The 26,156-nt window shown below is 45.3% G+C and overlaps 1 protein-coding gene across 5 annotated transcripts in view; it reads right to left on the minus strand.

Annotated features, from left to right (window-relative positions):
* Positions 1–26,156, minus strand: part of MAP4K3 (mitogen-activated protein kinase kinase kinase kinase 3) — a 960,603-nt gene that overhangs the window by 384,429 nt on the left and 550,018 nt on the right. For all 5 annotated transcript variants that reach the window (XM_069235044.1, XM_069235047.1, XM_069235048.1 and 2 more), the window contains one exon: positions 11,252–11,336. In XM_069235044.1, the coding sequence (XP_069091145.1) occupies positions 11,252–11,336 (85 nt within the window). The remainder of the gene's footprint in view (positions 1–11,251; positions 11,337–26,156) is intronic.

Below are 26,156 nucleotides of genomic sequence, written 5' to 3' on the forward strand. Positions count from 1 at the left end.
ATGCCTAGGAGTTACGGGTACCTCAGTCTCCTGGTCCAATCCAGTGAAACTAGAATGACTTGGGCCTGGGCATTCCTGATCTTCTTCAGAACTCGGGGCAGGAGAGGTAGTAGCGGGAAGGCATACAGGAGCCCTGAGCTCCACTCTAGATGGAAGGTGTCTCTGCGTGAGAGCTGCTTTGTTTACAGGATGCACAAGTGCTGACATTGAGTGTTCTTAGTGGCGGCAAAAAGACTGAACCGGGGTTCTCCCCATTGCTTGAAGACAGGCTGTGCCACCTCTGCATGTAACTATCATTCACGACCCGCTAGGGATCTGCAGCTGTGCTTGTCTGCCCTGGCATTAACAAATCCCACCTGGTGGTTCACAGCCAGATAAATTCCTTGTCGGTCCAGCCACTTACAGAGGTGCAAGGCCTCCTGGCATAGGTCAAGGACCCCACTCCGCCCTGCTTGTTGCCATTTCACAAGGCAGTAGTCTTGTCCGTGAGCATCTGCACCAACTTTCATTTGATGGTGGGCAAGAAGGCCTTCAGCACCAAACGAATCACCCTAACTGCAACAAATTAATGTGGAGTCTAGTCTCTGCTGAAGAACAGAGTCCTCTGATTATCACTTCTCCCAGATGGTTTCCCGAATGCACCTGGGCCCAGTGCAGACTCTGGAACGGAATTAAGGAGAAGGGCCTGCCACTGACCAATTCACAGTCCTGTAACCACTAGTGCAGATATTAGCAGCCTCTTCTGAAGTCTGGATACAATCTGACAGATTTTCTTGATGTTGTGCCCACTGGAGTATCAGGTCCTATTGTAGATACTGCATGTGCCATTCGGCAAGCAGCAATAGCAGGATGCAAGAAGCCAAAAATCCCAGAGGCCTCAGAGCCATGCACACTGCGATCCAGGACAAAGGCTGAACTATCAGGATCATATCTCAAATATCCTGAACTCTCTGTTACGGGAGAAAGTCACAAAATCGGACTATATCCAAAATGACTCTGATGAGGGGAATGTCTATGAAGGAGTCAGGTGTGACTCTGGCTCATTGATAGTGAACCCCATTGATGGTAGGAGGTTCGCTGCAACCGGAGGTGGCTGAAGACTGCTTGGGGCCAAGTCCATCTTCAGAAGCCAGACGTTTAGGATGGGGGAAGACTTGGTACACCGACGTCCACAGATGTGCTGCGAAACTGCCATCACTTTCTTGAAACACCTGAGAAGCACTGCTGAGCTGAAAGGGAAGCCCTGCAAACTGAAAATGACCATGGACAACCATGAGCTGCAGGTAGTGCCTGTGGACTTGCAGGACTGGGATGTGAAAATAATTGACATGCAGGTCCAACACCACCATCAAGTGTCCAGTGTAGATTGGACGTATTCTAGCCAGGCCCAAGAGACATGCATGCTCTCTTTAAATTATTTCACGCATTCTGAAACCAATTTTGCCCAAACAGCCAAGATCCATCAAAAGGCATGTCCAAAACAAATGCTGTGATGTCCTCCGAGAAGCCTGTGGACATCATCCAGACATAGCGACAGAGAGCTACATGGGTGCCCGTGGCACACCCTAGGCGATCAGTTAGGCCCAGTGCTGAGCATATCACAAATTTCACTGCATTGCAGCTGAGCTGAAGAGTTGAATGAGAGACACTCAAACTTACTCCTGGGGAAGCTGGTAAAACTTTAGCCACAAACCCAAAGGACAAGGAAAAACAACCAGGGAAACAGCAGGCATTGACAGATCTTAGAGCAAAGCTTGTGGAGGACAAACATATTTTAAAAGTCTTCGTTTGGATTCAAAGTAGGGAGAAGTGGTGGGAAAAGCATTTGGATTGACCCTGCTGGTGGAAGCTTGAACCACTAGACTCCCCATGATGGGATATAGTGTTAGGAATGCAGGGCTGCTAAGTGCAGGGCAATGGCGACAGGCAATGTGTATGTTGACCGGCGTCCCTGGTGTCAGTAAGTAATCCTTAAATGGTAACTAGCGCAGTGGAAGCCTGACCGGTTGGCCAAACATTGGTGAATATATTAGTTTTCACTTCCATTGTAAGAACTTCCACTGTACTTTTAAGGTTTTTTCATGTTGCTGGTTATTTTGGCTCCACTGTATCTGATGGTACATTTTTGCACAAAAGCAAAACTGGAACATAGGAGTAAAAATGTAAAGAACAAGTTACTTACCTTCACTAATGTTTTAACTGGTAGAGACTATCTAGCCACAGATTCCTTACCTTTGTATTATCCTCAGGCATAAGACTAGATACAGATATTTTTCATGAGCAGAGTCCCTGTGCACCAATAGGTGGCAACATTTGGCTCCGCATGGCTTAATCCGTGCCACAACTGATGTAACCAGTGGCTTTATAGACACCATTCCAGCGTACTGGGGTCAGTTTCTTTTTGCGACTTTCCACGCCAAAAGTGTAGAGCCTTGAAGAAAACTGACCAATAGTGTGCAAGAACCAGGGAACTGAAATGGGAAACTGCCCTATGTCTTTAATTTGCTCGCAAAGCGAGGAGGATGGGTGGGTCGGTAGGAAATCTACATTTTTTGCTAGTCTCTACCATACAAGGTGTTACCAAAGGTAACATGTTCATCTGATACAGACTTCTAGCTTCAGATTCCTTACTTCAGAATAGATAACTAAGCAATTCCTGCCCGAAGGTTGCCCTGTGGACCGAATTAAGACTGGAAATTCCTGCAAGAATGAAAAGGCAAAGTGCCCATCCCTACATGTCCAACTGTCTGGGCAGAAGTGCTTGGCAAACATATGCACAGGTGCCCACGTTGCTGCCTGGCAGATGTCCAGGTCCAGGATACCAAGTGCTAACATAGTGGTCGCAGCTTTGGTGGAATGAGCACGCAAGCCCTCAGGAGTTACTTCTTGGCCAATATATGGCATATTTTGGCACAAAGCACAACCAATCGTGAAATGGTCCATTTCTGTACCTCCTTCCCTTTCTGAGCTCCATAATACCCCATTAATCCTGCCTCCTGATATAGCTCTGTAAAAAATTACTGTCTAGAGATATTCATTTTTTATAGTTATCAAGGGATGTATCTCTTTATCAAAAAGCATCTGGGATGCGTCAAAAACATAGACGATGCTGGCCACAGGGGAGGTGAGGCGCAGTAAAAGCAAAGTGATGCGTCTGTTCCTTACTGCGCAGGGGAGGTGATGCAGTGAATATTTTCTCACAGGTGAGCTGATGCAGCGGTTCCTCACTGGCAGGCAAGGTGATGGGTTGACTCTTTCCTCGCAGTAAAGACAACGCGTAGATTCCCTTACTGTGAGGCAGGGTAGATGAAAAATTGATGCCCATGGATGATGCGTGGAAAATCCAGACACACTATGTTGATGGGACCGCAGTGAAACAGGTGCTGCGTAGGTTCTGCAGCAGGACAGACACTGCGTTGATTCTTCAGGTGGCCGAACAGGCACTGTATCAATTCTTCCGGCGCATTGATGCATGGATTTTCTCATTCAGATCACCAGCTTGCACTTCTAGTGACCCAGAGACTGGAGTTGGCACCACTTGGCAAGCCACAACTCTCAGCAAAAGAGCACAGGCACTGACAAATGAAGACTTTAATGTCCCTGCGGCTTCTTAACAGGGAGTAAGCGCAGTCCATGCCCCTGAAGAACCTTGTAAAGCAGGATGTAGAAAACCAAGTCCAGTCCTTTGACTCCCTGGACATAAGCAGCAGGACAGCACAACAAAGTAAATGGCAGAGTGGCAGTCCCTCCTACAGAATCCAACTCTTCTTTCTGGCAGAATGTCCTCAGTCCAGAAGGATTCTAACTATGTGGTGTCTGAGGTCCAGTACCTCTACCTATTTCTGTCTTTGAAGTAGGCAAACTTCAAAGAGAAGTATTTTTAGTGCACAAGTCCCTGACTTTCCATACCCTGGCCTTAGACACATTACAAAGGGTTGGAGACTTCTCTGTGTGAGGACAGGCACAGCCCTATTCAGGTGCAAGTATCAGCTCCTCCCACCACTCAAGCTCAGGAAGACCCATCAGCCTTGTGATGGGCAATCTGGATATGCAGGGCACACCTTAGCTCCCTTTGTGTGACAGTCTAGAGTGAATGCACAAACCGCCCAACTGTCATCCAGCCCAGACGTGTATTCAGCAGACAGGCAGAGGCACAGAATGGTTAAGCAAGAAAATGCCCACTTTCTAAAAGATGTATTTTTTAATTGTGAGTTCAGAGACCCCAAACTCCAGATCTCTATCTGCTCCCAAAGGGAATATATACTTATAAGATATTTCAAAGCAATCCCCATGTTACCCTATGGGAGAGACAGGCCTTGCAATAGTGGGAACGGTAATTAGCAGTATTTCACTATCAGGATATGTAAAACACACCATTACATGTCCCGCCTTATAAACAGCCTGTACCCTGCCCCTGGGGCTCCCTTGGGCCTACCATAGGGGTAACTTACAGGTAATAAAAGAGAAGGTTTGGGCCTGGCAAGTGGGTGTACTTTAACATGGCAGTTTAAAACTGCACACACAGGCACTGCAATGGCAGGCCTGAGCCATATTTACAGAGCTTCTCATGTGGGTGCCACAATCAGTGCTGCAGACCCACTAGTAACATTTGATTTACAGACCCTGGGCGCACACACTGTGCACTGCACTAGGGACTTACTAGTAAATCAAATCATGGACAAACCAAACTCCAATATATTTTAGACAGAAAGCATATGCATTTAAGCACGGATTAGCAGTGGTAAAGTGCCCAGAGTCCTAAAGCCAACATAAAAAGGTCAGACAAAATAGGAGGAAGAAGGCAGAAAGTTAAGGTATAACCCTGCAAAAAGGGTCAGGTTGACCACCATTCTTCCAGTGATGGCGACAAGTGAGAGGGCTGTTCTGCTATAAGATTAACATACTGCCAGCACCGTCAATCAGCCCTCTCTGTCACCATTAGCATACACTCTCTACTTTTACCATCACTCCCTCTTTCTTACCTTAAACTCACCAATTTGCCATTTAGATATCCTTAGTTTGCAATTCTCTGGCATGCCATTGGAATACTAAGAACTGCCTTGCAACTGTTGCTTTGAGACCTCTCTTCAATAAATATTTACTTTAGGAAACATCTTGCAGGCTCTAAGTAACTGACCAAAGTAAATATAAATGAACCCCACAAGACAATCATTCTTCTGTGAACTTTATCTTGAACTTATCAAAACAACCCTTCCTCCAATTTCCTAGTTGGCCAAACACATTGTCACATGATTTGCCTTATACCAAATGATTAAATGCCTTCAACAGAGAGGTGTGTGCCATCATTACTTCTCCTCCACCTGCTACTATGTCTGCAAAACCTCTTTGAAACTTTGATCAGGATCTTACATTCCATTGGAGGAGAGTGGCAAAGGTGGAGCAATCCTTCATTCTTTGTAAAATATGATTAGCTCAGACTGGTGGTTCCTCCAAATTATTCAGTCTTAGTGTTCCCTCCAATTATGCAGAAGGCCTCTCCCCACACCACACAAACATCTAGAGATAAGAAGGCTGATGCACTGTTACAAAAAGTGGAAGTAGAGTGGGCTTTTTCAGGTAAAGGAAGCTCTGTACAAGGTCAAAATTGTTTCAACAGATTCTTCAGGAATCTGCATCAAAGGGTCACCCACGTCATACGCCCATGAAACAGCCATATGTAACATCCTCTCAAAAGCCCTTCTAGTAGAGGCTTCTCATTTCTCAACACAGATAGCACTTCAATTGTTTGTGGGGGCTACTTTTCATTAAATGTTAACCCTGAACCAGGGTCGCATATCTGCACTGCTTGTATGTTCCTCCTTTCTGTCTCGGTCTTGGTACGAGTATTACCAGTCTGTTCACTAAGCTGAAGGGATTTGGATTTGATACTGAGGAGCACTGTAGGAGTACAGACTGTCCATTCATTAGAAGGCTCACTATAATTTCTCCATGCTAAAGCAGACTCAAACCATGGCACTGGACTGGTGCAGTAGAACAAGTTACTTACCTTCGGTAACGAGGTATCTGGTAGAGCACCCATCAACTGTCGCCGCTCAATCTCCACGCATGAAGGGACAGAGTTGACAGGTTTGGGTGGAGAACCTTCCCCTGCTGCTGCGACAGAAGATCCTCCCGAAGAGGCAGCCTTATTGGCGGACCGATGCTCATTTTGAGAAGCTCTGGATACCAAACTCTCCGTGCCCAATCCGGAGCCACTAGGATTACTTGGGCCCGGTCGTTCTTTATTTTCTTGAGAACTCTGGGCAGAAGTGGTATAGGCGGAAAGGCGTACAGGAGGCCTGAACTCCACTTGTGACAAAAAGCGTTGCCTAGCGATAGCCCCCTTGGAAACTCCAATGCGCGAAACTGCTGACATTGCGCGTTTTCTGCAGAGGCAAACAGATCTAACCAAGGCTCTCCCCACTGCTGAAAGTGTCCTTGCGCCACCCCCGGATGGAGACACCTTTCGTGATCCTCTAAGAATTTTCGGCTGAGTTGGTTTGCTCTGGCGTTCAGAGAACCCGCCCGGTGTTGAACCACCAGGGTTATGCCCTGCTGTTCAGCCATGTCCAGAGACGTAAAGCCTCTTGACAAAGGGTCCACGACCCCACACTGCCCTACTTGTTACAGTACCACATCGCGGTAGTGTTGTCCGTGAACACCTGCACCACCTTCCCTTTCACAACAGGAAGAAATGCTTTTAATGCTATCCGGATCGCCCAGAGCTCCAACAAGTTGATGTGGAGCCTGGATTCTGCTGAAGACCAGTGACCTCTGATCTCCACCTCCCCCAGATGGCCGCCCCATCCCAGAAGTGACACATCTGTCACCACCCTTAGATCTGGTTGAGGAAGGGAGAGGGGTCTGCCCTTGACCCACTCGCAGTTCACTAACCACCACTGTAGATCTTTTGCAGTCCCCTCCAAGATCAGAACCACGTCGGTAAGATTTCCCTGATGCTGTGCCCATTGGAACTTCAGGTCCCACTGCAGAGCCCTCATGCGCCATCTGGCATGCCTGACCAACAGGATGCAGGGAGCCATGAGTCCCAGCAGCCTCAGAGTCTGTCTCACCGAGATTCAGGATAGAGGCCAAAACATCGGAATCATAACCTGAATATCCTGGACCCGCTGATCGGGAGGATAAGCCCGATACTGCACTGTGTCCAGAACAGCTCCGATGAAAGTGAGCTTCTGAGAGGGAGTCAGATGTGACTTCGGCACATTTAAAGTGAACCCCAGCGAATGCAAGAGCTCCGCCGTCGTCTGGAGGTGGGTGACGAGAGCCTGGGGCCTAGGAGCCTTCAACAGCCAATCGTCTAGGTAGGGGAAGACTGAAATCCCTGACCTGCGCAAATGAGCTGCCACCACCGCCATCACTTTTGTGAACACCCAAGGGGCACTGGTGAGACTGAAAGGAAGCACAGTAAACTGAAAGTGCTCGTGGCCCACCTTGAACCGCAGGTAACGCCTGTGGGCTGGCAGGATAGGAATATGGAAATATGCATCCTGCAAATCCAACGCTAACATCCAGTCTACTTGGTCTAGGGCAGACAAAACCGGAGCAAGAGTGAGCATCTTGAATTTCTCCTTCTTGAGGAGGAGATTGACGTCCCTTAAATCCAAGATAGGGCGAAGGCCTTTGTTCTTTTTGGGAATCGGAAAGTAGCGGGAATAACAACCACTGCCTACTTCTGATATCGGGACTCTTTCTATGGCTCCCTTGGCCAAGAGAGTTGTAACTTCCTCGCGGAGCAAAGCTAGATGGTCCTCCATCAGCCATTCCTTTGTCGGAGAGAAAGACTGGAAGGGAAGGGAGTAGCCCTTCCGTATGATCTGCAGGACCCACTTGTCCGTGGTGATGGAAAGCCAGTGAGGGAGATGAAAACGAATCCTCCCTCCAACTGGACGGACATGATCCCGCAGAACCACACTAGGAGGGCTTGGGCCCAGTGGAGGGGGTCTGTGTGGCGGCCGACTTCTGGCCAGACCCTCTGGGTCTGATGGTACCACGACCATGTCCTCTTCCGGGATGCTGTGAAGCCGGAGGACGGTGGCTGAACTGAGGCTGGCGTGGTACCACACCCCTTCCGAAGCCTCGAAAGGGGCGAAAGACAGACTGCTGTCGTGCTGGTGCTGAAAGGCCCAAGGATCTGGCCGTGGCTCGAGAATCCTTGAACCTCTCAAGCGCGGAGTCTTCCTTTTTGCCAAAAAGGCGAGAGCCATCAAAGGGCATGTCCATCAAGCTGGACTGGACATCCCCTGAAAAACCAGTGGAACGTAGCCGGGCGTGGCGACGTAGGGCCACTGACGATGAAATCGCTCTGCCCAGCGAGTCGGTCGTGTCCAAACCACACCGGATCGTAAACTTGGCTGCATCTCTCCCATCCTTGACAGCCTGGGTGAGAGTGTCCCGTACGCCCTCTGGGACCTGGGGCAGCACCTGTGCCACCGTATCCCATAAAGTATGGGAATAACGGCCCAATAGGCAAGAGGTGTTTACGGACCTCAATGCCAGGCTGGTGGAAGAAAACATCATCTTCCCAAGCTGATCCAGCCTCTTGGATTCCCTATCCGGGGGAGCGGAAGGGAAGGCACCACGGGAAGAATAGGCTTGGACAACCAAGCTCTCAGGAGTGGGGGGCTGTGTCAGGAAACTAGGGTCGCTGGGAGCGGGTCTATGGCGGCAGCCAACCGTCCTATTCACAGGAGCCCCTGTGCTGGGTTTGGACCACGTACCCAGAAGGACTTCTGTAAGAGCCTCATTGAAGGGCAACAACGGCTCTGATGTGGACACCCCGGGCTGAAGCACTTCTGTCAGGATATTCGTCCTGACTGGCACCGTAGGCAAATCTAGGTCCAAGACCTCAGCCCTACGCACCACCATAGCGAAAGAAGCACCCTCCTCCGTAGCCACATTAGGAGGAGAGAGCATACCAGTATCTGGAGACGTGTCCAGTCCACTGGCCTCCCCTAGATCCTCATACCAGTCCTGCTGCAATCCAGATTCTAGAGGGTCCTCAGACCCCTCCCATTCCTCTCCTGCATCTGGCTGTTCCAAATAATGCTCAGACAATGATCTGGGCCGAATTGGCTCCGTCGAGTCGACGTCGCTCCGGCTCCAGATCATCCGGAATAAGGATGGGGCTGCCGACGGTGGCGGAATCGTGGTTGTCGGACCCAACAGGAGGCCGACTGTGAGAGACCGGAACCGGTATCGGATCCTGGGGTCCCCAACGGTGCAGAGGCCGAAGCCGCCGGCGTCGAGCCCGAAGGGGCCCCTGCTGACCCCGCGAGGCCCGAAGACCCACCTGAGGGTGCAGCCCGCTCCAAAACGAGACGCATGGCCTCGTAAAATTCTTTTATTTGAGCGGGGGTCGATCTGGTCCCCGGAAAGGGGGGAAGACGCGGAGTCAACCCTGCCGACGGCTCCGCAGAACCGCACTTGGAACGTCGACGTTCCCTAGATGCCTTGTCGGCCGACGGGCGTGTCAGAGACTAAGTCCGCTTGGACTTCTTCTTCTTCTTGTGCCTCTTACCTTCGGATGACCTCGAATGCGAGGAAGAGGACTTGGGGTTCCAGGAGCGGTGCCGCAACCTCCTCCTACTGCGGGACCGTGACCTCCGCAGAGTCGCGCCGACCAAAGACGAATGTCGGGCCGCAAGAAGCTTAAGGGATCTCTCCCTCAAGGCCTTCGGCGCCATGGCCCGACAGTCGGAGCACAAGGTGGAATCGTGGTCTTTCTCCAGGCATTAAAGACAAACTTGGTGCGGATCCGTCACCGACATGGTGCGCTGACACGCACCACACGGCTTGAATCCTGTCTTTCTCGAAGACATGACTTCAAACAGTCAAAAAAGCATCGACAAACCGTCGAAGCAGGGTAGCTCCTTCCAAAACTGCGCTTAACCGGCGTGAAAGGAAAAGAACTGACGTACGCGCGCCGAGACGGCGTCTATATAGACAACCGTGACGTCATAGATGGCTCCAACGATGCTGGCGACGCACGCGGACCCGAACGACACCGCCCGACGGCGCGCGCACAGGGTACTGCTCAGAAAAAACTCTGGATTCGAAGCTGACGCCAGGGAATTCTAAGGTAAGGAAGCTGCAGCTAGAAGTCTCTATCAGATTTCTTCATTCTCTGTGACCCTGGAGCAGGGAAGGTCCTCAGCATACTAGTCTGATACAACCGCAAGGCAATCATGGCCCTCCAGTCTTTCATAAAGAAATAGCAGACCAGAACGATGCCCCGGACTGGCCTCAGGTCAACCTCCCGACTGAACCTCAAGGATATTAGGGTGCCCTTTTCGACATCTGAAATATCGATCCACAGGAAAAAGTTTTGAGGAACATTCTTACTTCCTCGTGTTCAGCTCAGGTCCCTGCCCCTCAGAAAAGACATCATCATCTATTGCCTCTTTGCTTTTCCTACGTGTTTTGAGACATTTAGACAGCAGGTGACTCAGTGTTGTCAAAGCTGCAACTAGATTTTGTAATCATTAGCAGGTGCTCATTGGAGAGATGTCCATCATGTCTGGAACACCCACCTCTAATTACAATGTCACTCATATGCAGTATTTCTGCCTCCAAAGATCATTTTCAGCAAGTTACAGGAAACAGCTAAGCATTGTTCAAGAGAAGAGTCTGACATTTTAAAAGGATATTAATGCATTACACATATTACTGTAAAGCATAAACTCCGTGTTAGTTTTTCAAAAAGTGATGAAAATTAGATTTTTGAGAAAAAAGGGTTTTGGGTAGCACCTAGGCTTTCTGGAATCTGTTTCAGAGATCATGTGAACAAGATATTTTGAGAGGAGTCAAATGATTATGACTCACCTGGCTCCGAAAAATTCTGCATTGTACAGCCAGGTGTTCTGTTTATAAAGTAGCATATGTCAAATTACATTTGTGTGTGGGCGATAGAATGACAAAAACAGTGTTATGGCTTACCACAGTGATTTTCTAAAACTGCAGAGAAATAAGGATTAAAAAGAAAGTAGAAAGCAGAACCTGGCTTGTCACTACAGTCTAACAATACCCTTTACTGGAAAAGACAGATTTTACCTTACAAAGTTCTCAAATTAAATCAATATACCTGCTAATATAATTCGTAAGCCACCGAACTCAAATATCATTGAGGTGAAGTGTCACACAACAGACACAATCCTACATATTCCAACAAATAAAAAAAAAAAAGTGTGCTTATAACAATTAAGAAAACAAACATGGAACAAGTATACAGTACCTCTAGTGTCTGGATTGATCCAGGATGTTGCACAGTGAATCTTTAAAGGACATCCGTTAAACACCTTTGAAAAACAAGCACCCATCTGAAAATAAATACAAGAAAGATTAGAATCGACAAGCAAAACTTAAAGGATTTTCAATGTCATTGTTATTATCATTCCACTTCTATTTCAGTAACTATGAACCATAATGCGAAATGTAAGAAGAACATATGAACTCAACGAGATTTCACAGATGATACATATATGCAGAAAAAAATAACTCCATGTGATCTTGGATATCACAAAAAGAAAGCATTATTTTTATGCAACCTAAAAATAAACAGAATATCTAACATCGATTTACACAAACTGAAAGGCTGTAACCTCAGTTTGTTAAATAGGCTCTAAGTATTCAGTTAATTGAACAACCATTTCTTAGGGAAAAAATATGCACCATTCCAATAGTTTTCTCAGTACAAATGTCCACTGGCAACTAAACCCTGTTCATATTCAAGACTGGGTGCAGACCTAAAATATGAGCCAACCATTCTCTACACAAAAAACAAGGTAGGTACATAATGTACCAACTTATCTATCATTTTAGAAATATATTCCAAGGCAAACATAAATTTCAGAAGGTAGTATCTTGTTTTATGTTAGCTAAGTGAAGATATAAATAGTCCTGGGAGGCTGATGTATTAAGATTGACATGCAAAAATAGTAGATTGCATCAAATAATGATCTGCAATTTGTGATTTCTTAATATGAATCTACTAAAATGCATTTGTTACAAGTAGGTGCAAATTACATGCCGGCTTTTACCAAATACTTTGGTATTTTGCGTACAAATCTATGTATTAATAGGTTGGTTCACAAAATACCGATTCGCAGTGGGTCGCATTTCGTCCTAGCTCATTAGGAAGCATGAGGTAAGTTGCACATTGAGACCCTCTACTATTGGTTAAGTTAACGGTATAGCGGCCTGCTGGGTCAGTAGACCCCCGTGTCTGCGACTGCTTTTAAGTAAAGCATTTCTTTTTTTTACTTTTGTAGATATAGCCCCGTTCCCTAGAAGGGAAACAAGGCTGCATTTCAAAAAGAAAAATTAATACTTTTATAAACATATTTTACAAGTAGGCAGTGGTTTCAAGGACCACTGCCTGCTTGTAAATGATGCTTTTCATGAGATTCACAAAGGAAAAGATGCCCCTTGAAGATCCCTACCTGTTTGCGAACTCTTACAACTACTTTTGATTTGATGGTAAAAAAATAAAATAAAATAATAAATGTTTTGCGACCGGGTTTTGGTTGCAAGACATTAATTTGTAAGATTAGTAAAAGAAAATGTCTCTTTTACTATGGTCAACCCCAAGGTTTTTTGACTGATACTGCTGGCTTTTCGACTCTCAATGTGCACTGAGACCTGCTAACGGCCTCAGTGCCCTGACCCAAAAAGTGTATGTCAAATTTACACTGCACAACTGGAAAGGGTTAACTTACCTGTGTGTCCCGATTAAATGGTGTCCTGGTATCCAGGATAGGTAAATTAGATGGGGTATCCCAGGGCTTGCAGCACTGATTGTCCCACCCTGGAAATACCCCAAGTAAAGCAAGTCCCCCATCACAGACTGGTAGAGCAGCCATGCCCTACTTGCCCGACTTTAAGACATAAAACAAAGGCAAAGCCACCACTTCCCCTGAACATGTGTGTAAGTCACTCCTCTCGCAGGCCTACCAACCCCTAAAGGCAGGGTGCAACATACGACACAGGCAGGACATGTCCTGACAGTAAAACAAGCAAAACAACCGCTTTACTGTGGAAGGACTTGGTCGCCCAATTGGCGAGGACAGGGTTGCAAGTTGAACACCTCAGATGTACTAGCTCTGGAACAGTGCAAACAAAGTGGACAATCTGAGGTAACAAACAACTCGTTGCATTAAGGTCAACCTGTATCTCAAGTTAAAATAAATACAACTTGCTGCAGTGTGCAGATTTAGCAAATCTGCCACTTTGTTGTCTTTTAAACTCCTGTGCCTTCCCGGGAACCCATGGAGCCTGCTCCAAGAGATAGCCTTCTGCCCTCCTGGATGTACGTGGTAATAACTCTCAGGAAGGAGAACAATGAGGGCTTGCAGGCCAGGGAGGTGTCAACTCCCCCCTGCAGGAAGCCACTCAGGTGTTAGCCCCCAAACCCAGGATTCATGGGTGAAGCTGCGTTTGAAGAGCAGAAGTGGGACACCAGGGGGAAGGCTGGCATGGGGAGCACAGAGGAGAAACCAGTTGCCAAACTAGCTTCCCCACTGGTGTGCAGCCCTAAAGTAGGCACGCCCGCGGTGAGCTAGAAGATGTCTGCACACTAAGAGATATGTCCCACCATCTTGAGTGTGGGCGGAATGGTGCATCCTGGGACAGCCAGATGCCACACTCAACAGGAAGTGGTCACTAGGAGGTAGGGAACATGGTAACCTATTTGTTACTAACCACTTCCTGTCATGAGGGCACTTTCTGAGCATAAAGGGGGCACCCAGACCTCAGTTCTCAACTGACTTAGAAGAAGGACCAAAGGAGGACTGTCCTGTTGCATGAGAGACCATCAAAAAGAGGCTACACTGACGAGGACTGCACCTACTGTACCTGGTAGCTAGCAAAGAGGGAGATGTACTTGCTGTGTCTTGCTTGTGGAAAAGTCTACTACCACCATCGCTGGGCAGCACTGGGTAACAAGACCTGATGCACAGAGTTGCGCCTCAGTTCGCTGAGACTGTAAGTGCAGTAGGAGAGCTGCTGGGACCCTCAGAATGAACGTTATCAACTCAGGAAGGATTGATCTGTGACCATGACAATGGGTGACTGCCGGTCCAGTGGCAACAGGACTTTGGCCAGACTTCAGAGAGCTTTGTGCAAAATTGATACTGCAACCAAGACCCCTTCACCATCTTCATGGACCTAAGGATCCCTGCAGTAAGATCCCTATCAACCGCGTCGCATCCACAGCATCATTAGAATATTTTACCATTTTTCATCCCATGCATCAGGATCACTCCATAGGAATCCACTGCAATACAGATAACGCGCTTGGAACTGTTGAAGAAATGGTTCTCCTGTGGAGGTAACTGTTCTGGAGTACCTTGTTGGTCCTCCTAAATAGCTCCCTGTCAGTGTTGGTCGTCCCAAGTTCTTCCAACTGACCGCACTGAGACTTACCTAAGTTTTCTTTGAAAAAGTTTTTAAGTATCTGATTTGTTGACTTTGCCAAGGCTTGTTCATGATTGAATGAAATTGCACTGTTTTATTATTGCTTGTAAAATGTTTACTTCCAGAACCCTCAGGTGGATCTTTTCCATTCTAGTGCCTAAAGTCTTATAAAAATCAAACTATTTTTTATAAATTAGAGTCACATTTCTTTAGCGTTGGGGAGGTCTCTGTTTTTTAGCATCACATTTCTTTAGAGTTGTGGGATTTCTTTTTTGTGACTAACAATCAGCTGATACAGCCGGACCCTGGTCCCTTATGTTAATCAGCTTTGCCTTTATCATTGCTGTTCTGATTAACAATAGTTTTAATTTGGTTATTGTAGGAGGCTGGCCTGGTTTGTAGTGGGTACCTTGGGTACTTACACCTTACACCAGGACCAGTTATCCCTTATCAGTGAAATGTAGTAGTGTTCTAGCAGCTTCGGCTGATTGAGGTAGCTATTGCAGAGCAGCTTAGGCTGAACTAGGAGACATGCAAAGCTTCTGCAATACCACTTATAGTCACACAGTACTTACACAAAAGTAAAGACAATTACTCAGTGATATCAAAACAAAAAGGTAGTTTATTTGGGTGACACAGTAGCAAAGAATATCTTAGAGGCAATACTCCTTCTGGAGGTAAGAATTATACACAATATATACATTAGTTGGCGCTATCTGGACCCATGAGGGACCTGGGGGCCTCAACTCTGTGTGAGGAGGAAGAGGGGGCTATCAGCATTTCAGAGAGCCCTCAGAGCACCAGATAGCACACACGGGAGTTCCAGGACACGGGGACAAAGGAGGTACAAAATGCGGTTGATGTAGCACTACGAAGGAAGGTCCCACGCCGCCAAACAACTCAGCGAGTTGAGCGTTGCAGGAGAGAGTGCTCGGGACCTGGGCCAGACTTCGCACGAAGGAATTTTTAAAATAGTGCACAGAGGCCTCAGGAGGTGCAGAAGACGCGGTGCACAGGGGACGTATCGTTCTCGGGGAAGGCAAGGTCTTACCTCCTCCAAATTGGGACAGCAGGACCTCGGAATAGTCTGTGTCAATGGGGTCCAACCTCTGTGTTCCAGGGAGCACGCTCGTCGAGGAGAGGAGTTCAAGAGAACCAGTCATCGACTTAGAAGGTGCCTGCTTGAGGAGGGGAGTGACTCCGTCACTCCACAGGAGATTTCTTCAGTCCTTCTGGTGCAGGGTGAAGAAAGGGAGTCCTCAGAGCATGCACACCGTGGAAACTATTGCAGTTGCTGGCTGGAGCTGAAGTTGCAGAGGAAAAGTAGTCCTTCTGGATACTTTGTTGCTGTTACAGCCATTCCTGCAGTAGTCTGCGGTTGATCCGAGGTCAGAGGATGAAGCAGTAGTTGCAGAGGATTCCTGCAGGAAACTTACAAGTAGAATCTGAAGAGAACCCACAGGAGAGACTCTAAATAGCCCGGAGAGGGGGACTGGCTATCTCAAAAGGTATGGACCTATCAGGAGGGGTCTCGGACGTCACCTGCTGGCACTGGCCACTCAGAAGCCTCCAGAGTATCCCCACACCTTGCAAAGCAAGATGGCTGAAGTCTGGGACACACTGGAGGAGCTCTGGGCACCACACCTAGGGTGGTGATGGACAGGGGAGTGATCACTCCCCTTTCCTTTGTCCAGTTTCGTGCCAGAGCAGGGACAAGGGGTCCCTGAACCAGTGTAGACTGGATTATGAAAGGAGGGCACCATCTGTTCCATTCAAAGCATTTCCAGAGGCTGGGGAAGGCTACCTTACGTGGCCATATTCAGAGTTATCATTGTGAAGCTACATATAGGTAATAACCTATATGTAGTGCATGCGTGTAATTGCGTCCCCACACTCACAAAGTCCAGGGAATTGGCCTTGAACTATGTGGGGGCACCTTTGCTCGTGCAAGGGTGCCCTCACACTTAGTAACTTTGCACCTGGCCTTCATTAAATGAAGGTTAGACATATAGGCGACTTATATGTTACTTAAGTGCAGTGCAAATGGCTGTAAAATAGTGTGTGCACTATTTCACACAGGCTGCATTGGCAGTACTGTGAAAGGGTTTGTCTGAGCTCCTTATGGGTGGCAAAAGTAATGCTGCAGCCCATAAGGATCTCCTGGAACCCCAATGCCCTGGGTACCTAGGTACCATATACTAGGGACTTATAGAGCGGGGGGGGTTTTGGGGAGGGGGGGTGTCCAGTGTGCTAATTGAAATTGGTAAATGAAGTCACTAGCCTATAGTGTCAAATTTAAAAGCAGAAAGAACATGAGCACTGAGGTTCTGGTTAGCAGAGCCTCAGTGATACAGTTAAGCACTACTGAAAACACACACACTATGCCACAAACTATGAGCACTGGGGTCCTGGCTAGCAGGATCCCAGTGAGACAGGCAAAACACACCGACATATAGGTTTTTATGTATGAGCACTGGGGTCCTGGCTAGCAGGATCCCAGTGACACAGTAAAAACACACTGACACACACTCACAAACAGGCCAAAAGTGGGGCTAACCATGCTAGAAAGAGGCTACTTTCTCACAGTCATAAAACGGTATGAATTCTTAAGAGCTTCATTCACTCACACATCAGCCTGCCCATAATATCAGTTAGCTCACCTGAGAACGTGCATGATTGCCCTTGGCCAGCAGATGGCTTTGGAGTGCACCAAAAATGAATAACAAGATCCATTAAGGCCGGAAGAACCCTCGCAAAAGTCTAGTTAACTTCCTCTCATACTCTGTCAAAGAAAAAATCGCGAGTCTGGGTCTCAAGAAGTCTTAGGCTCAGGGTCTCTCAATCTTCATCAGATCTGATATACTGCGAGCTACAGAAGACAGACAGTGGGAATTAGACGAACGCATGGAGAAATTTAGGAAAGCTGGGGCGAGTGTCCAAATCAGATTCCCAGCGATCTAAAAAGTAATGTGGGGCAATAAGATGCATACCTTTTTTGAGGTAGAGGCTGCGGGTGAAGTTATTGCACATATTAAGGGAGAGGATGGATGAAGGTGCGGGATACAGGGAAGCAGTTTGAAGTCCGGAGGAGAAGCTCATAGAGGCATTCCCAGAGATGCCAAAAAGACGAAATGGGACGGTTTCTGTGGGTGGTAAGTGTGTGTGTAGGGGGGACAGGTGGAGGGGGGGGAACAAAGTCAGTAGCATGTGAGGGGAAAAAAGGAAAATAAATGTCCCTTAGAAGGCTGGAATCAATAGAGAGATATAAACTCGGAAACATGGCAAGAAGGAGTTACCAGCAGGAGACTCATCTTTTCTTCATCTTATGTTAGGACGTTAACGGGTTGCGACAGCTGGTGGAGACAGCAGTCAATACTACAATACTTAGAGTCAAAAGCAAATGTCATAATGCTGCAGGAAACCCATCTCTTAAGGCATGAGTGTAGAGCTCATGTCGACGTACAGCTGGCTGGAGGAGACAATAGCTACCAATCAACAATATTGGACGAAAGGAGCAGCAATTCTAATTAGAACGAATTCGAAGATAGAACTTGTAAAATTTTAATCAGATGAAGCGAATTTAAGGATAGCAGAAGACACTAACCCTTGCTACCTACTATGGCCCAAATATTGACTATACAAACCCAATGACCCAGCTCCTCACTACACTTGGAATTTAAGGGTCCTATAATACTTGGCCTCAACTTTAACATTTTGCTCGATAATTATCGATAGGTCATCTCCGTGTTTTCATATGGGCACCCTGAAAATGAGTGACTATCTTTGCTTCCTAACAAAGATCCTTAATCTACGCAACACCTGGTGAAGAATCAATGGTAAAGGTAGAGATTATACATTCCACTGTAAAAAACATGGCAATTTTTCTTCTATAGGCTACCTGTTTGTAGATCGTACAGCGTAAGATAGGATTTTGGCAATAGAACATCTTCCAATACACATTTTTGGAGCATGCACCCTTACTAATAAAAATTAAGAACTCTGACCGTACAGGAAGGGTGAGATGGACATTAGATAGAACGCTTCTTCTCCAGACCGAGGTAGTTGGAAAACTACAGAAGGGGTCTTCTGCTGGAACTATTCCTTTGTCCTAGTTAAAGTTGCCTGGGATGCATGTAAAGCCTGGCAGGGGAACCCTGCTCAGTATATCGTTCGCTTGGCACAAAAGAGAAAGGCTGTGGAAGGAGAACTTAGAGAGGGAGATCTATAAAGTGGAAGCTGCTTTGACAGAGAGCACCCGGGAAAGGAACTGAAGAGATGCGTTAGGGAAATCATTGTCCTCTCTTCAAGCCTAATTTAAATTACTGATGGACGAGAAAGTGAGGCAGCAATGGGAGGCTAGCAGGGCAAGGGAACTATGAATATGGGGAGAAGTGTGGAAAGGTGCTAGCATGGAAAGCAAGATCAGAAACAAGTAGGAATCATATTAAAAAGGTACATGGTTTGACAGAGGGAGCTGATGTACTAGATAGGGAAATGACTGAGCAAGAGTTCAATAGGTTTTACGAAGACATATACAGGGAAGATTTGACACCAAGAAACAAGAAGAGTGGTTAGAAGAAAAACAAATGCCCAAGTTGACTCTGGTACAGCAGCAATCTATGAATCTTGAGGTTACTGGAGAAGAGATATTGAGTGCAATTAAGAAATCAAACTGAGGCAAAGCAGCAGAGCAAGATAACATCCACAAAGAATTGTATATTTCTTTGATTGAAGAGATGGTCCCAGTATGGGTTAACCTATTTAACTCTATTCTGCGGCTTAGTTCATCCATACCAGAGTCCTGGAATGAAGCATCAATTTCCTTGATTCTGAAGCCAGAGAAAAACCCAACAAAATGCCAGTCATATTGCCCTATATCACTGCTGAACAGCGACTATAAAATCTTTGCCAGCGTTTTTGCAACTTGTCGCGAGAGGTGTGCAATATTGTTCTGTGTCTTTGTTGTGCTTTTATGATCTCTATAGATCGTATAATCTAAGATCAAGCAGGGTGGTGGGGGAAGTTATACATCAGAACCAGATGGGCTTCCTTCCAGGAAGCCATTTGTAGGAATGAACACACTCTTTGATAGGATCTATAGATCTAGCAGTGACGATAAAATCTCCACTGGCGATCATGCCCTGGATGCAGCCAAGGCTTTCGACAAAGTGAACTGGGACTATCTAATGAAAATTCTAATGCATATTGTGGTGGTGGACATGTTCTTGGAGGATGAACCAACAATTCTACAGCACTCCAAGGGCCCAGGCGTAAGTAAATGATAATCTGTCCACTCCAGTTAAAATAGGGAGGGGCACTAGAAAGGGATGCCGCCTTTTCCCGCTCCTTTTCAACTTCTATATAGAAACCTTGGCACACAAATAAGAGCAAATAAAGAGATCAAGCCTTTCATTGCTGGCAAATTCATAAAAAAATAGCACAATACGCTGAAGACCTGATTGTGATACGTCAGATGTGGAGGGTGCAGTATCCCAAGTAACATGGGACGTGAGGCAGTTCAGGGAAATCTCTGGGTATAATGTGAACAAAACTAAATCAGAAATAGTGATCTGGAAGTTGGTATGGGAGGAAAAATAATAAGGCACCTGGGAGTCAGGATTGTGCAAAATCATGAGACCATCCAAGGGTCAACCTGAAAAGGGTTGGCAATGAAGTAGATAAATCATTGAAGAAATGGAGGAATCTTCCCCTCACTATACCTGTAAGGATAAACCTGGTAAGATGTCCATCCAAAATAAATTTACCTTGCTATCTGATAATATGCTGCTGAGCTTTAACAGGGAAGAGCGGTGGAAGATTCAAGGGAAGATCACCTTGTTCATATATGCAGGCATTGTCACGGAAACAGCTCAAGAGGAGGGTGGGAAAAGGAGGTCTGGAACTACCTGATATTAAACTGTACTGTTGGAATCTTTCAGTCAAAAAAACTGCAGTATGACCCTCTCCCACCCAGATGAAACCTCCACAGGGAACATGTACAACACCATGCTAGCAGGTTTACCAAGGAAGGGGGTTCATATTCAAGTATGGTGAACCAAAATTCTTTAAAAAAGTATGACTGAAATGCCTTAGCTCAGCTGTCAGCCTATGATACCAGATAAGATCCTTACAGTGAATCCCACATTATAGTATACTCTCACTGATATGGGACTCCGCAGGAACATGCCCCACACAAGAATGTGGAATAACTAAGTGGGGGGCAGTTAGTGGAGGAAGAGAAGGCCTTACTGTGGGATGTCTAAGTGAAGATTACCAAAAGTACACTATCAGATGGCTAATTGGTTGGCAGAATAGGGTTCGACCCACACGGAAACCCACAGAATAGAGTAGTGCAGAATCCTAGAATGAGGAAGAAAGAGGTGGCATTGTGGTATCCTTGTTCACTCACCACAATGCCTTCTGGTCACCATAGAAGTTAAAGCCAGGAAGAGTAATGACTCCAGGTGCAATAGGTGGAGGGGTCACTGTGCAGATTATATACATGTTTGCCAGCTGCCTAGTGTTGGAAGATTTTTGGTTTAGAATGGGTTAAAGCAACTGCAAACCTCAGGAATGCCAGTGGAGGTAAGCCACACTACAATCTTATTTGGTGTACCATAGAAAGATGGAGAGGTGGAAAGATCAACATTAACCCAATCCAAATTGATTTTCGTTTTACATCTCTTGGCGAGGAGAGAATGGATGTAAAAAGTGGCGCAAACTAGAGCCTGCCACGTGGCATAAGTCGTGGAACTCTGTTAACTTCTTTTACATATTAGGTAAAATAAATTGAGGGTGCACATTTTTGGGGGGAACCAGCTGAGATCTTGTTAACAGAAGATGGGTCCAATTCATTAGATCTCCTATGTTAGGAATGGCAGGAGAATGGAGTTATAAGCCTCATTAGTGACCGTCTCGAAGTACGAGTGAGAGCTTCTGGTACAGTCACAATCACAAGAAGGTGCTCACAGAGGCGAAATGAGGACAATACAAATAATTTAAAAAAATACTAAGGTACTCTCGTTGAATAGTTTGGGCAGAGATAAACATCTTAACTCCAGGCACAATAAGGATTGCAGTGTAGCGCATAATAAAACCACATCTCCACAAATCTACTCAAACTCTGGCCTGCAATGGGAAATTCAGATTTGTTTGAAAAACAATCCACACACTTTCAAATGTGATGTGATAACAGTAAATCGCACTGCATAGTTTTTTAAATAACAATGTCAACAGTAGACCCAAAAGTGTATGTACTAAATTACACTCTGTGACAGAAAAGGGCATAGTACAACATATTAGAGCAGCCAAAAGCCTGCTTGTTAAAACAAATTAAAGATTTATACTAACACTACTGACAGTGGTGTCTGAAATGCAAGGCAATTAAGGCGAGAGTTCGAATTAAGCACTGCTCTTACTGTCAACCTTAAATAGTTATATTGACAAACGGTGTCTAAGCCAGCACAAGAGAACAACAAAAAGAGTATATATTTTTCTCCGACTCAATTTCAATGTATTTATCAAAAAATAATTTGTCTGATTAAATTGAGCACTTGCTGCTTAGTTCAGTCCGTGAGGACCTGTTAACTCCTTAGATGCTCAACAATTATTAGGAAAGATTAAATGGATTGAGGGCAGGCACAGAGCAACTTCATATAATCACTACATGAACACATGCTAATCCACGTATTTGTAAGGCACTAAAAGGTTTTTAACCAAAACACATTGCAGTCAACCCAATTGCTGCACTGTTGGTCAAGGAATTTGGAGATTACTAGCTATTACAGCAATTACCCAATAAATCCAGCTTACCACCCATATCTGCCCGCTGCATAAGAGGAACTAGAAGGCACTATATTTGGAAGCTGTGAATGCTATCTGTTATAATCTCTGGTATTTTACAGATTCACCCCTTTTCTTCTCTCCGCTATCCACCTTTACGGCCAGAAGCACAGAGAGCAGCCCGAAGCTAAAAGGTGATGCCTTATGAATAAATTAATACATATTTCCTCAAATAATTGCTCAAATAACACTTTAAATAAACAGCTGAACACCATGGCACAATATTATCAGCTGTCTCAGAACTGCACTGAGTACTGCAATTTAAGCCTCTTTCAGCAACGTGGCAACTACGCACAGGTGCACCCCATCATCAATAGACTTGTTGACAGCAGCCCAAAGGGAAATCTGGCACCCTCTGTTCTAGAACTTAAAATGTTTGTGTGTGAGAACAGCTGATACATTACTGATTCCCTTAGACTAGACTATAAATAAAGCTCACAGGAAATTTAATGCGGACAAGCCTGAGTATTGTAACATCATAGCCAAGGGCTTTATTAAAGGTGAATAATATCACAAGAGATCTCAAAACTCAGCAAAATTCTCTAATGCCCATGTTCTTATTAGTAAGATGCAGGACTGCACAAAGAGAAGTTTCCTTTTTATTGACACTGGATTTCCCCCTTTAAAAATCGCACAACCTCCTGAGACTCAAGAATCAGGACAATCGGTGGTCAATCGCCCTGAGGTTTTAAATCCAGGGTTTGAGCAGCAATGCAGATGATTTATTAACAAAAGTCCAAACTTGGACTGATTATCTTCAAAACTTTGTAACCCAGAAGGCAGCGGTGCCACACACGTGCCAGGATTAGCAGCGGTGGAGGCACACATTTTCAAACATAGCAGCAGAAGTAGGTAACAATGATCCTAGGACAAGGTCAAATGACAAATCTCTCGTCCTTGAAACCTTACTCTTCTGAAAGGCTACTGGGAAGCTTAGCTAGCGATGGGTTAAAGTACAACAAGGCATTTGAAAGTGGTGGTTCAGTTGGCAAATATTTAGTGTGATCTTACTTAATAGGCTGGAGTAGCTTTCAAACCATGAAAGGTATAGATAGGATTAATTAACTAATTACCAAAGGTTCTTTCTTAAGTTGATTGTTTTTCCTATAATTATCTTCTGGTGTAACGTTCTACACCACGCAGCCTCTTTCCAAATAAATACTCCCATCTAGGCAGCTACTGATTCTCGTAATATACCAGCAAGCATACAATGCATTGAACACAAACATTGCAGTTGTTTAATGCAGCTGAATGGGATCATGTTCTAGGAAGCCAGCAGGGTTGTGAATGGGGCGTTTTAATTTATAAAGAACTTTTCCATTCATGGTACCTTAAGTGATCACACAGGGAAATACACATTATAAAACTGGTGGTGTGTATGCTGTTAAGGGCATGTCAATTTAGCACTTTGGAGTTCCAAATAAGATGTAAATACAAACTTTTCTGTGAAGAGTAACAAACATTTGCAATGCAGCATTGAAGTCCAGATGCCACCTTAGTTCAAATAAAGCAAATATGGTGGCCCTGCAAGTCGTTAGCCAGCAGTCTTAGGGCGTGTAGTGAAAACTTGTCATTGCTGCATAGACTGAAATGGAGCTATTGCTGTAGCAGAAAAGCAAACTGCTGACCCACTTTGTTAACAGGGCCAGACCTCATCAAAAAAATTAAACAGTTTGGAGGTTGCAGTTGAAATGCTGTGAGTGGCACTAAAAGTACATTAATATGTAACCCAAGTAAGTAAGTACAAAAGTTATAGCTATTTCACAACAAAAATTGTATTAAGGTGCAAACAGAATATGTTCATGTTTTCCCAAATTTCTCCATCCAAACCCCTTTTCCACTGTATCTACCTCTCGCACCTTTCCTTTTATTAATATTGCCAAACATGTTCAAAGCTTACACGCCCAAACTGGCTGATTCCTTTCTGAATTTTGAGTAAGCTTGGATTTTCTGGCAACCGACTGTCATAGCCAGGATCTTGGGAAAGATTTGCAAGAAATAATCAGAGAAACGGCCTTTTCTTAATCTAGTACTTATGGCATTAGCACTGTCCTTACATTGAAGCTGCCGCTTGAGTTTAGCTGGAAGAGTACCTGGTCATCGCAGATAACCAATCTCTTCCGAAATTCCCAGATCACTCATTTACTTAAACACGTTTATGTAGCAGAATATTTATATCTGGAAGTATATAAAATGATCCAAATAACGTTGCTCATTTGTGTTTCAAAAGAAAAAAAGATGTGCCAACTCTATAAAATGGAGCGTATTCTTCCATATTCGCTTTAATAGCACGTTACCATGCTGACTGAGGCTCAAGAAGTTAGGTTCAGCTTCCTCTGTATGCGCTCCCAATGTCAATTTTGATGGCTCCTCAGCTCAGTGAGAAATGCTGAATGGCACCATCAGGCACTAGTGACTTGTTACTGTAGCTAATAATTCCATAGTCAGCCTGATGCCTGGGAAGGCAGTCATATAAGGAATCTGATTAAACCAATAAACACCAGAATCAACAACATAAATACTCCTTGTCTACTTCAACTGCCAAGCATAAAAAGGTGACAAAGTATAAAGCAGCTAAACTCTGCAGCACAGATTATTTAAGGAGTAATACTAATACAATTTTAACCCTAACTTGAGGTAGTTACAGTGGATCTAAACTGAAACCTGTAAATTTACCCAGACTTTTCTTTAGCTGGGCCCTGGCATCTCAAAGTAGTACAATCTAACTTCAACTGAAATCACAGGTAGCCCATTACTTCCCTTTGAAACATTGAGGGAAGGGTGGATGTTGGATGAGCAGATTTTCTATTTAACGTAATCCTCCATGTGTTAACCTTTGAAAAATGACCCACTATAAAATAAACATGTATTTGCAATGCAATAGGTCTCGCATTTGCTTGAGTTTGAGCTATTGGTGTTCTAAATGCTTAACTGGACTTTTCTTGCCACATAAATTGGTCAACCCTGCTGCATAATTTGGGACACAATGTTTTAATGACATTTGCTGGAAATGTGTTTCCTTCTAGACTAGTTCAGAACTCATAGTTCTTGGACCTTATCTTGAAGACGCAAGACTACTGTAAAATGAAACTGTCACATTTATATAGCATGTAGGCAAGTGGCAGAGCAGATGGCGGGTTTTTGCTACAGTCCAATAATGTTCTTCATTCTAATGGAAATTTGAAACAGATTTTTTTCAGTCCATACGAACCGCATTTGCCAAGACCTTAGACATTGTTTCCTACCCCACTGAAAGAAAATGAGATAAGTTTAACACAGAACAATCAGTAGCTTGTTAGTAACAAAGGCAGCGTTTGAGTTGCTTGTATTCCCTTTGGAAGTGACTAATTTGTGTTCCCTTATCTAGTTCCACGCAAGGACAGTACAAAGCCCTCAGGCTTACTTGGGAAACCACCTGCTACATGAGCCGTTTTTAGATCGAGCATGCAAGCGCTCTGACCTGTTGCAAGAATTCTGGGGTGTTAACCAAGCCCATCTCACATCCATCATTTTCATTAGTTCCTGGGCTTGCCTTTCAAAAATCACTTGATATAACCACTGGTAAATGCTTTACGATTGTCCCGCCTTGAGGCTATTTTTGTCAAGCTTTCCTGACTGCCTTTTTTACATGGGGTATTACACAAATGCCGATATACTTCAGCGTGGGCAAACTACATTTTTCTTTTATCTCTCCCCTTTGTGCTGGATGGCGGCCATGGTGCTCACAGCACAAACAGGCACAACAGTGTGAACTCGATCGGCGGTACTGGAACGCTGGTCACATTGTTTACAGTTACCTAATCGGTCGTTTCTTGTAGCTCTCTCCTCAAAACATTGGTAAATGCTTAACGTACAACAGAAATCCTCAAAGCAAAGGCAGCTCT

The sequence above is a fragment of the Pleurodeles waltl genome, chromosome 5, assembly GCF_031143425.1.
Source record: "Pleurodeles waltl isolate 20211129_DDA chromosome 5, aPleWal1.hap1.20221129, whole genome shotgun sequence".
NCBI classification, from domain to species: domain Eukaryota; kingdom Metazoa; phylum Chordata; class Amphibia; order Caudata; family Salamandridae; genus Pleurodeles; species Pleurodeles waltl.